At 25.8% G+C, this 12,777-nt stretch overlaps 2 protein-coding genes across 4 annotated transcripts; both read left to right on the forward strand.

Moving 5' to 3' along the window:
- Positions 1–349: 349 nt before the first annotated feature.
- Positions 350–5,964, forward strand: LOC117215366 (transducin beta-like protein 3). Its single transcript, XM_033461732.1, has 15 exons — positions 350–526; positions 888–939; positions 1,012–1,219; positions 1,289–1,463; positions 1,978–2,148; positions 2,235–2,407; positions 2,599–2,798; positions 2,887–3,090; positions 3,228–3,417; positions 3,495–3,613; positions 3,995–4,153; positions 4,260–4,425; positions 4,491–4,715; positions 5,533–5,660; positions 5,751–5,964. Exons 1-15 carry the CDS (start codon positions 501–503, stop codon positions 5,943–5,945), a joined length of 2,391 nt encoding a protein of 796 aa, XP_033317623.1. The 5' UTR covers positions 350–500; the 3' UTR covers positions 5,946–5,964.
- A 318-nt stretch (positions 5,965–6,282) lies between these two features.
- Positions 6,283–12,001, forward strand: LOC117215371 (glycine receptor subunit alpha-3-like). Of its 3 annotated transcripts, none has more exons than XM_033461743.1 (9): positions 6,283–6,521; positions 8,394–8,583; positions 8,709–8,938; positions 10,291–10,373; positions 10,461–10,616; positions 10,689–10,844; positions 10,928–11,093; positions 11,187–11,373; positions 11,465–12,001. In XM_033461743.1, exons 1-9 carry the CDS (start codon positions 6,445–6,447, stop codon positions 11,726–11,728), a joined length of 1,509 nt encoding a protein of 502 aa, XP_033317634.1. In that variant the 5' UTR covers positions 6,283–6,444; the 3' UTR covers positions 11,729–12,001. The 3 variants fall into 3 exon arrangements, with proteins under 3 accessions (XP_033317634.1, XP_033317633.1, XP_033317635.1); XM_033461742.1 differs by lacking the exon at positions 6,283–6,521 and adding an exon at positions 7,959–8,181; XM_033461744.1 differs by lacking the exon at positions 6,283–6,521 and adding an exon at positions 7,965–8,173.
- The last annotated feature ends 776 nt before the right edge of the window (positions 12,002–12,777 follow it).

A 12,777-nucleotide genomic window follows, 5' to 3' on the forward strand; every position in this document is an offset into this window, starting at 1 on the left:
AAAGAGATTAGTTATAATGTTTTAAGATTTAATTGCACGATATTTTAAACTTGCTTAGAACCACGGTCGATAACTATCAAAGAGACTACAAGTATAAATAAAACTAGAGAGGGAAGATTGTTTTAATTGATTCCATTCACACTTCTCAAAATATAAAGGAGTTATTTGCTCAAGTTTATTACGATGTTTATTACAATATCAAAAATTTTATAAATGTGTATTCTCAGTTTGATTCAAGGCCGGTTTTCATGTGGTTTTCACCATAGTACTAAATACAGCACTAAATAATATACATATAAATACTTACTTAGGTCTATAGCTTTCACGAAGATTTTTGCAATGTTTTTAGTATTCTAATATATATTTATATTTAGAGGAATAGTGCACGTGTCTTACGACATTGTGTACTGCCGATTAACGCAATTTAAAGACAAGATATGTAAATAAAATTTAGTACATATTTAAAAACATAATCAAATATTCATAGTAATTTATAAAAAATGAGCAACGTTATTCTAAAAGAAGCGTGAGTAATTCCTAATAATTTCTTAAAATAACGTTATTAAATTTATTTTATGAATAATAAGACACTAAGAAAATATTTTTAAATATAAATTTAAATAAATTTGTATGCTTTTAAATAAGAAGGTTTTGATATGTTATTGATATGATATGCTATATCTATTTGTTTCCTATGAAATATTTTAATAAACATTTAGTTATTCATTATATTAAATTATATTCGATATAATTAGCATATATTACTAGTATTATTTCAGATCACAGATACTATGTATTTATGCATCAAAGAACCTCGTTTGGAAAAAGGTTCTGGTATGAAAATATTATTTGTGTACATGTATTTAGCTAATTATATTCAATTCCAGGTTTGAAGTTGAATCCAAACATGGTGCATTTTATACAGGAGGAAATGTTCAAGTATGTTGACTAAAAAATACATATTATTTATTTTTCCTTATTTTATCATTTAATTGTCACTTTGCATTATAGTGGAGTACAGATGGACAGTATATGTTCTGCCAAAAATATGGTACTGTTTCTATATTATCAGTAAAGAGTGGTACAGTAATATCTTATTTGGGAGGAAGCAATAGCAATGAAGAAGAAGATACAATCAACACATTTATTGCAAGTAATAATGACTTAAACATCATCACACATCACAAAAGTGGTCTTTTTAAATTATGGAACTGGAAAGGTACATAACATTGTATAATATATTATGAATAATTAATTAAATACAATAATATGCATACTATTATTATAGATAATAAATTAATTAAACTATGGAAATCTATTCATAAGAGTCCTGTAGTTCGTATTGCTCATTCTATTGAAAGAAATTTGATGGCTTCTGGAGGTAGTGATGGTACAGTCAGATTATGGAATTTACAACATCATGCTTGTACTCATAATCTAAAAGGAGTTCAAGGAGTAATAAGGTACTCATCTTAAACAAAATATTATATTTTCATATTATTTATAAAAATTTTAGACATATTTCATAATAAAATATGAAATCATATATTTGAATGAGAAATGTGACTATGCAAACATTTTCTAAAAATTGCATTTATTTAAATGATATATTAAAGATTTATAATTTGTATTATCTTTTGTTTTCAGTAAAGTGTGTATATTTTTCAATAATTTTATAAATGTTACAAATTTTGAGTTATTATAACAAACATTTTACATATGGAACAGAATCACTGAATGCATACTGCTGTAAAACATGCTATAATTATTTTAATTCATATAAATTTTGCAATACTCTGTAATATATTTCAAAAATTGAAAATCAAATGTAAAATTTTAAATTAACAAATTGTGTGGAAATTGGTTTTTATGATCACTCATTTCTTTTGCTATCTATTTTCAATTACATCATTTTAAGATATATAATGTGCAGCATATGAATTTTTATAAAATTTGTGAAATATAATATAATTTTAGTATTTTAGTTTTTCATCCAAATATTGAAAAAGAGCTTATCTTTGCTGCTGGCGATGATATCAAAATCTATGGGTGGAATATTAAAACTGGTAAAGAAGAAATTACACTTTCTGGACATTTCAGTAAAGTTACTTCTTTATCTTTTCTCAAAGACAAGGATTATTTAGTTAGGTAATATATTGAAACTACATTTCTTATCTTGTATATTACTAAATATAAAATTTGTGGTATGTATAATGCACATTGGTTTTGTGTAGTTCAGGAAGAGATAGAGTACTCATTTTATGGAATCTTTCTTCTGGATCATCAATACGAGTTTTACCAGTTTATGAGGAAATAGAAGATACATTTATAATACCTAAAAATATGTTACTACCCTTTTATAACAAAGATGAAAATGCTATACATGTTGCTGCTGCAGGAGAAAAAGGTGCAATCATACATTTTTCAATATTTGTATGGATTAAATTAATATTCGTCAATTTTTTTGTTAAGAATATTTACATCTTATTTGGCTATTCCGAAATTTTGCTTTTTTTTTATATAATTACATATTTTTTAGAATGATACAAATTTACAAATAATAATTAAATATTTATTTTGTAATCCAAATTCCTTTAGGAGTTGTGAAAATTTGGGAGATGAAGACTGGTAAAGAAGTATATGTGCAAAAAAATTCTATTGTATCAGCTGCAAAGGAAACAGGATCTCTATCAATTATACATTTACTTTATAATGATAATAGTAATAACTTTGCTGTAGTTACGGTTGATCATAATATAATTATCCATTCATTAGAAACATTTGATTGCCTGAAACAGGTAAATTCGTTTTTCAAAAAATAATAATAAAATCGATATTTTATATAATAGGGAGGTTCTATAATGAATACAATTTTTACTGTTATAGTTAGTAGGTTACAGTGATGAAATTTTAGATGTTGTATATCTTGGAGATAATGAGAGTCATATAGCTGTTGCTACAAATAGTTGTGATATAAAACTGTACAATATTTCAACCATGAATTGCGAATTGCTATGTGGTCATACAGATATTGTGTTATCTCTTGCTACTACACTTGCTAATGCCTATTTACTTATTTCTTCAGCAAAGGTATATATTGTATACATTTCATAAATTATTAATGAATTGAAATCTATAGTTGCGAAAATTGCTTTAATGTAAGAAAAAATATTTATGAAATATATATGAAATATATTATTAAAAAAATAATGTTTCATAATTTATAGGACAATAGTATTCGAGTATGGCTTATGGATAAAGAAACAACTAAAGTATCTTGCATTGCATCTGCTACTAGACATACTGCTCCCGTTGGTTCTGTAGCAATTTCTCAAATGTCTGCAAAATTTTTTGCTTCTGTCAGTCAAGATTCATGTCTTAAATTATGGAACTTATCAAATAATATTAATTTTAAAGGTAAACAAAATGCCTTTTTATATCATAAATTATTATTTCTATCACGTAGTGTTATTTTGTGCGTTCAATGATTGCAGACACATGCTCTCTAAATGTTGCTCATACAACATTGGCTCATCAAAAAGATATTAATAGCGTGAATATTTCACCAAATGATAAATTAATTGCTACTGGATCACAAGATAAAACAGCTAAGGTATAATATATAAAATTCATTGTACATCAAAATATAGGATGTTTCTTTTAAATGGGAAGAGTGGAATATCTTCTGATAAAATATTTTATTTTTGTTAACATAAGACATAATATTCGAAAATTGAACGGATATTTATATGGATATAATGTTTATTTTATATATCTTCATAGACATTTTATATGTACTGTATTATTCGTTGTGGTACATAATATTGCTCTATAATGTTAGTATTAAATTTTTTTACTATTAATTACGTCTTCTAAATCCTATATATATCATTAGCTTCTGCATTACTATATACAACTTCATTTCAATATGAATGCACTACTTAAGAAATTGTTTTTGTTAAAAATGCTTTGAAACATACTCTAAATGTTATAGTTATGGTCTGCAGACGATTTACAATTACTTGGTGTATTTCGTGGTCACCGTAGAGGAGTTTGGTGTGTTCGATTTTCACCTATAGATCAGGTACTTTTGACGTCATCGGCAGATTCTACAATAAAACTTTGGTCGCTGACAGAACTTCAGTGTTTAAAAGTAATTATAATTATTTATTTGTTACTAATTGTTATTAAATTAATATAACAATTATTTTAATTAAAATATATATTTATCATTATCAATAATTTTTTCTGTATGATAGACTCTTGAAGGCCATGAATCATCAGTATTAAAAGCAGAATTTTTATCACGAGGGATGCAAATAATTACTGCAAGTGGAGATGGTCTTTTGAAGCTTTGGAATATTAAGACATCCGAATGTACATGTACTTTAGAACAGCATGAGAGTCGCGTATGGACACTCGCAGGTGAATATCATTTTAACGTTTTTCAATCAACATATTATATTTATTATATCATACTTTAATTGTAGTTAGTAAAAATGAGAAAACTATTATCAGTGGTGGAAGTGATTCATTGCTAGTTATTTGGAAAGATGTGACTGAAGAAAATAAAAAAAAAGCTGCAATGAAATTAGAACAACTTGCATTGGAAGAACAAAAACTAGCAAATTTACTAAAAGCAAATAAATTAACATCTGCGTTAAACATAGCTTTAAAGTTAGAACGTCCTTTCCAAGTTCTCAAAATTGTAGAAAGTAAGTTTTAATTACGTATTATCAATATAAGCATGCATCATTTAATATAACTTCTTATATAATTATATACAGAATGATTCACTTAACTATAAATATCTTAAATTATACATTATATGGAAAATAGATTTGCGTGATATTAAGAAAGTATTAAATAGTACACTTCTTTTTATGAACAAGGAAGTTTTAAAAAGGATCTTGAAAAGGTTAACATTTTCTAAAATATAATATACTTCTTATTTCTTATTATATGCATATATTCTTATTGTCTTAAACTTAACCATTGATAAGATATTTTACTTTTAATTAGGGAACTCAGAATAATGAAGCAATACAATCTTTAATTTTAAAAAATTGTAGCTAAAGTCAAACTAAGTCTATATGCTCCTAAATATTAAAACACATTAACATATACAATCAAAAACGGTAGAAGTTTCAACCAAAGTTCTTTCGATAAATAAAGATCTTATACATCCGTTCCTTTTTCTTATTTTATTTTGGAAAAGGTGTTTTTTTCCCATTGAGTTCTTTAATTAAGATAAACGCTGTTAAGTAGAACTGTTATTGAAATGTTTAATATTATGCAAAGAAAATTTTCAAGGAAAAGAGTAGTTATGTGACTAACGGTTAACTCTTTCCGGTCGTAATTTCTGTGGCATTGGTCTCCCCAATATTACAATGCCGGGTAATCGGACTTTGTCCAGCAAAAAGTTAGTGTTACATGTAAAGATAAAGTGAATCATTTTACATAAATTAATAATTGAACCGGAACGCGATTACTTTTTCATTCTTCTTATGTTTTTTATTTTTCATCTATCAGCTATTTTAAAGGAAAATAATTGCCACTTTGAAGAAACAATTCGTGACTTAAAACCAATTTATAAAGAAGAGTTATTGAAGTGTGCTGTTACATGGAATGTCAATAGTAAAAATTGTCAAATTGCTCAGGTAAGTTCTCACATAATTGAATATGTTATTCCTTCAAATAAGAAATTTGATTATAATTTTACATGTTTCTATAATGTTCATGATTAATAGGTAGTCATGAACGCATTAATGATGGAAATGGAAAATTTGGAATTCCAAACAAAATTAACTTCGACATTGGAATCTGTGATACCATATACTGAACGCCATTATATAAGAATTACAAAATTGTTACAAAATTTGCATATACTTACTTATACTCTCAATCGTATGAAACCACGTATTACGTCCATAAATATAAACTAAATGTATAACTAACAACTTGTATAAATTTCGTAAATTTCTTTTTTATAACTTTCTTTTCTATATACCACACATGTGTGTGTATGTGAATGCTTTTTATAGCGAATGGATGTAGATGGAGAATTTTTGTAGATAGCAGTATAAATCGGCGTTAGTTATTTAATATGTAAACAGCACATGTCAAAATATTTGTAAATTTCGAAGAGTCTTTTTCTATTATAACTATAATATAAACTTATATTTCAAGAAAGTACAAAATTTCGTGACTTCTTTTATTATGGTATGGTACTTTCAACATACCCTGTATACCTTGTGTACAATACCAACTTAGTATTATATACAAGCACCTGAGTGTTCACTTTATAAAAGAATACTGTAAGTGGGAGGAATGGTTGGGTAATATTTGGTTTCTAGCTAATTTACTCAAGACCATGCATGTATATTCAAGAAAGAATCAGTCCAAGTTTATTAGTGAAACAGATAAGTCATCAGGAAACGTAAGATGGCCTTAAGAAGAATTTGTTCTTTCGTGTCTTTTATTTATCTACTACAACTTTTACATTTAAATACATCTGCTATGTAAGTTATACTTAATTAGATACATTCCTTTAATTTTTATTAAATTTAGTGACTCTAGTCACTAAATATTCTTTTAAATTTTTTGTAGTTAGAAATATTACTCAGTTTTATATCTATGTGGAAGAGTTTGTTTAAGTAAAACTTATTAACGTAATAAAAGCCTAATAAAGCTATTTATTTAAATAAATCTACTTATTAATTTTATTTTCCACAATTTTAAATAAATACAAATTTTTATATAGTTACTAGCATAGATCAGTATCATGAAAAGACATCATCTTCATCCTAATAAAGTATATAATATAAAATATCCAGAACTATAATTTAGTTATGTATATTACTGAATACATGTTTAATATAATTTTTGTATATACAAATTTTTGTGGCATTGGGCAAATAGTGGTAAAAAGCTACTTTTTTTTAAATTAATTTGGACACTAAAAAGTCTTTAAAAAAACATATTTTGTAAAAAATATTTATAAATACTATCTATTTCCATGCATAACTATCTAAAATATCTAAAAATATTTATAAGTGCTATCTATTTCCATGTATATTTTGTATGCAAATACATAACTAAATTTTGAAACACTTGTGTAAACATTAGTATTCAAAGTTGATTACATTAATCTTTAAATTATTGAAATTATATTTTCAACAGTTTTATATTATTTTATCTGTATCTGAATTATTGTATGATTAAATAGCATAAATGAGGTAATTTACAAATAAAGATAAATTAAAAAAAGTATCTCTTTACTTTTCCATAATTTATCTATATCTATTATAGCTTTAATTGTAATTGCAATGATTATTACAATTTATAATTTTCTAACTCATAATTTTTATGTTGGATTAATAATAAATTTTAATTATAAAATAAGACTACACACTCCCCTCTCTCTCTTATTTTGTGAAAACAAAGTATGTGTATTATATTCAATATTATATTTCATCAACCAATTAAACTATTTTATACTACATGTATATGCATATACCGCTAAATTACGTACATCAGAAGAAAAAAAAAAGATTCTGAATCATGATACGCAATTTTATGAAGAAAAATATTGATAACTTACATAAACAGTTAAATGTTTGATGTCATAAATTAATATGCTCATGTGGTAGATAAGATTTTATTGTTGAGATTGGTATTAAAGTCTTGATTAGAGCATTAATATTCGATTGTATTAGTTAATAAAAATTTTTTACTTGTCATACTAGATATCAGAATAAATAATGTACATAATAAAATATGATACTTAATGATATTATAAACAAAATATGATAAATAGGTTAAAAATTTTATAATTTTTTAAGGTACTTATCTATACTTATTCTTATCTTATAAACTATGAAATATAATATATTTTTCATAGCTGTTTATAAAGTACTTGTTTATTTTAGTTGTGTTTATTCATATTTATTTCATGAAATAATCACATATCCATAGTAAACCATCATTGCTATGCTTTTCAGAAATATTTCAACTTGCAATAACAAAGAAATTCTTTTTATAATGTAGAGTCACATGCATTGCATTATGTCACCAGCATTAGTACAAAGCAACAATGAACTATTCTTACTACTTAGTAACGTCTGGAATTTTAATTCAAGGACTTTCTTTGAAAGCAGTTTTATCTTTTTACGTACTGAAGTATAACTAAATATCACTAACAAATATATACTATTGATACTATTAATTAAAATATCAACCATAATGTTATTATATATATTTTTATAAATTTTTTACAGAATTTTTTTATAACATTATTAATACTTTTTACTATTAGAAGTTTAAATAATATTACTAAGCTTCTGGAAGCATAGCTTTATATATGTATATGAAATTACATAAATTTCTTACAGATTAGAGAGCTGTCCAATATTAAGTAGTAGCAGCTCTATGACACAAACTGAACTTTTACAAGAATTGACAAATAATTGTCGTTATGATAAAATGACTAGACCACCAGGAGAAATTAATTCTACAGATCCAATTAACGTATATGCCAGGGCTTATATTTATACAATTAGATCTAATATGGCAAAAACACTGGTAGCTTGTGTTATAATTATATTTTATAACTTACATAATTTCTAATATTTGTTCTGCATATATCTATAAAATAATAATATTGTTTTATATCCTTTATAAATATATATATAAAAATATTTTTACAGCAATTTGATGTACATATGATGTTGCAATTTAGATATCTGGATAACAGGTTAAAATTTTCAAACATTGCTCCACATTTAAATCAACTATATGGTGGACAATTTGCACATGATTTGATTTGGACACCTACTGTATATGTTTCTAATGAGCCCAGTTCTGCTATAATGGGAAATAGTGTGAAAGATATACTTGTTTCAATAGATCCATCAGGCATGGTCATACTGAATACTAGGTTTGTAAATATAAATTTACTTAATATTTTAAAAATAGTAATATTACATTATCAAATATAATATTCATTCAACATCTTTATTTTTTATTCATTAATAATAATTTATAATAATTCAAATATAAAGTAAAATTAACATAAATATGAAGCAATAAAAACATAATGTAAAGTAATAAAAAATAATTCAGAAAATATCATTTATTCTAAGTTTATTCTTTATTCTGCACTTTTTAATATGCTCTTTTATTTTAATTTTAATATTTGTACAACTTAAAAATCTTTTTAGTTCATGAGGTTTCATTGAATAAAAGTTCAATCAAAGTAATGTTTATGTTGTTGCAATTATTTGTTGCAATATTTAATTTATTATAAATTAATTGTTCCAATTTACGTTGCAGGAAGAGTAAACTAAACTAACTATAAACAATTAAATAGGTATTTTAATGAACTATATCATGACAAAAATATAATTTATTACTTAATTATTTAAAAGTTAGAGTTCAATTATTCAAAATAAGATTAATATGTAAAAATATGTACAACATGCAATACATATTTTATGGCACTAGTATAAATAGTATAAGTATATAGTATGGCAATAGTATAAAATTAATTATATATTTTTTTGTTCATTTTAATATAAAATAACACAATCTGTGTGAATGGAAAGCTGATCAAAATCGGCTTTATGATGTGTTGTAAAATAATAAATTCCATAGAGCTATTTGATTGTGCAAAATTTTTGAAATGAGAATACATACCTTATATAGATACTTTGCCTTCCAACATGAACTCATGTTAATTACTGTATGATTATTGTTTATAGAGTTATATCAATTAAAAAATCAACAATTTTTTTAGTGAAAATTTAATGATCCTTTAATCTTACTGTCTAATATACAGGGTTGGTAACTGGTGGTACAAGCGAAAAGGAGGTGATTCTACGCGAAAAAAGAAGTCGAAAATACAGAATAAAATTAAAAAAAAAATTTTTTTTTAATTTTTTAATTTTAAAACGATCTACAGTGAGATCCGTTATAACGAGACGTGATAAAGCGCACGCGTACCGAGTGAAAATTCAAAGTCCGCTTGTACCATCAGTTACCAACCACCCTGTATATCAGAGATTATTTAAAAGATGCTCTATTGTTGAAAGTTAAAAACTTGCAATATTGCTTATTTTAAAAGTAAAAATTATATTAAGATTTAACAAATTTTGAATGTTACATATAATGTTACTTTTATAATTTTCTTTAATTGTATTCACAATAAAAATAATGACATAATATGAAATGCATAACTCATCCTTATATAATCTTATCTGCATAATAAACGTGATGTATAAACTGTTATAGGTTGCAAGTTACTCTTAACTGTGGGCTTCGTTTGGAGAAATTTCCGTTTGATGTACAAGAATGTCCTCTTGTCTTTGAAAGCTGTAGGATGTCATAGTTATTGTACTACTACAATGTCAGCTATTTTATTCAACTGTGCTCCTTGGAATGAATGGAATTTTTACCTACAGGGACATACAATGTGCATGATATGGTGTTATATTGGGACCAAGATCCAATCATACTTGCAGACGAATTACACTTAACTGAATATAAGCTTTTTGACAAATGGGTTAACACATCAGAAGTATATTATACTACATCGCAGCAACATTATGGTCATTTTGGCATGTATTTTTGTTATATGTAGTAAATAATATCTTAAAACTATTTTAATTGATAATCATTTGTATTTATAGCTGGTAATTTCAGTTCAATTAGTATAACATTTAAATTAGCACGCGAGATGGGATTTTTTATGATGGACTATTACATTCCATCTATACTAATAGTAGTCATTTCTTGGGTATCTTTTTGGTTACATATGGATGCAAGTCCTCCACGAATAGTGTTAGGTGATATATTTAAAAGGTGTATAACTTACTTTATGGGTGTTGATATTATAAGATAAATAATTAATTAAAATTTCTGTATCTAGGAACAAATACTATTTTGACATTTATGACTCTTGCATCCAAAGTAGAGAACTCTCTGCCAAAAGTTTCTTATATAAAAGCCAGTGAAATATGGTTTTTGGGTTGTACAATATTTTTATTTGCAGCAATGGTTGAATTTGCTTTTGTTAATACAATTTATCGACGGAAGTATGTATATGTTGTATGCAGATATTACAAATATGAAATCTCATACTTCATATATCATTTACTGGTTATTAATAATTTTGAAAATATGTTTAGGAAAAATGTTCCCTTGAAAAAAGTAAATAGTAAATACATATTAAAATCAACGCTAACACCAAAACTGGCTCGAAAACAATTTCAGAAGAACACTACAGGATTAGAACGATCACGGTCTTGGTCATCACTTGATAATGCAAACACCAGTGAACAAGATTATTCAAGTCAAAATTACCTTACTGTGCATGTAAATATACAAATATATTATAAGAAAACATATCAAAGTATACGTACGTTCTGTATTCATTCTTCATAGCAACTGTACTTTTATATTGCAGAGTTTTCCAAGTACTCTCAATATTCCTTCTGTTAAAATTGAAGAAGATAAAGATCAAGAATGCTCTATTGGGAGCATTATGACTGTTAATAGTACATCATCACCAAAACCTTTTCAACGAAGAGCAACTCTTGCACAGTTACATAATTTTACAACAATGACTCCACAAGAAATTGCTCAATGGATTGACAGACGTAGCAGAATTGTATTTCCTGTGGCTTTCATTATATTTAACATTCTTTATTGGTCTTTTATTTGGATATAAAAATGTTATAAATAGATTAAATATGTAAGAAGTAATATTTTTTTATTACATTGAAAATTACTAAGAAATTCTTGAATAATTACGGAAACTAACGAGTTGCATTTATGTAATTTAGCTGTATAAACTTTTAAATTAGAAATTAGAAAAGTTGTTTTCTATAGTACGCGTACATATGTTATTGTTACTATGTGGTAGTTGTTTATTTATTTTATATAAATTGTTTTTAATGGAGAAAATAGATTATAAATAAATATAAAATATTATGACAGAAGACTATTAATTCGTAATTTAAATCTTCATTCGTTCATTTTTTATTCTTTTGAGTTGCATCAACTGCCGGGATTGTTATTAGTTCATTAGTGATTGGTTTGGTATAATCGATTGGCATTGATTTTCAAACTGACAGTAAGTATATAGATATACTGATAAACAAAAATATCAGTAGACTAGATTGCTAACGTTATGTGCCATAGTCGTACCCTCCGTAGGCAGGTTTATGTGTTGTGAGTTATGGGGGTACGTGGTCTTGAGTGTAAGTTTCAGATTATAGGATACAGTGAGTACAATGCAACGTAGTTCTATAAATACATATGTTCTTATACATCAGAGCACAGTTGTAGATGAGTGAGATCACTGACATATAATGAAATATGCATATACATATGTATTATGTAGATAGATTCTTATGCGTATACACTTGGCCTTTAGATGTTTCATTCGTCCGAATGAATTAGTTCGTCAGAACTCAGAGCTCAAAACGTGGCCAGAAAGTCAGAAGTCAGAATCTAGAACGCTCATCCACTGTAATCATACTCTAACAGACGCAGTCTCACTTGAAAACGTAAAAAAGAGATGGTAACTTCAATATTAAATATCTCATGAACTATTAATCGTCGGCGGCTTGTCTCTAAATCTTCAACCGCCAGTTTCAGTTTTTGATGTTTTATCATCGTATAAAAGTTTATCAAAACATCAGAGTTATAATTCAGTATTTTACATCGTTAGTAAAATTTTGTACCTGTTTTGCAATTTTATAACTAATACTAATC

The sequence above is a fragment of the Bombus bifarius genome, unplaced genomic scaffold (genome assembly GCF_011952205.1).
Source record: "Bombus bifarius isolate JDL3187 unplaced genomic scaffold, Bbif_JDL3187 scf7180000009565, whole genome shotgun sequence".
NCBI lineage: Eukaryota > Metazoa > Arthropoda > Insecta > Hymenoptera > Apidae > Bombus > Bombus bifarius.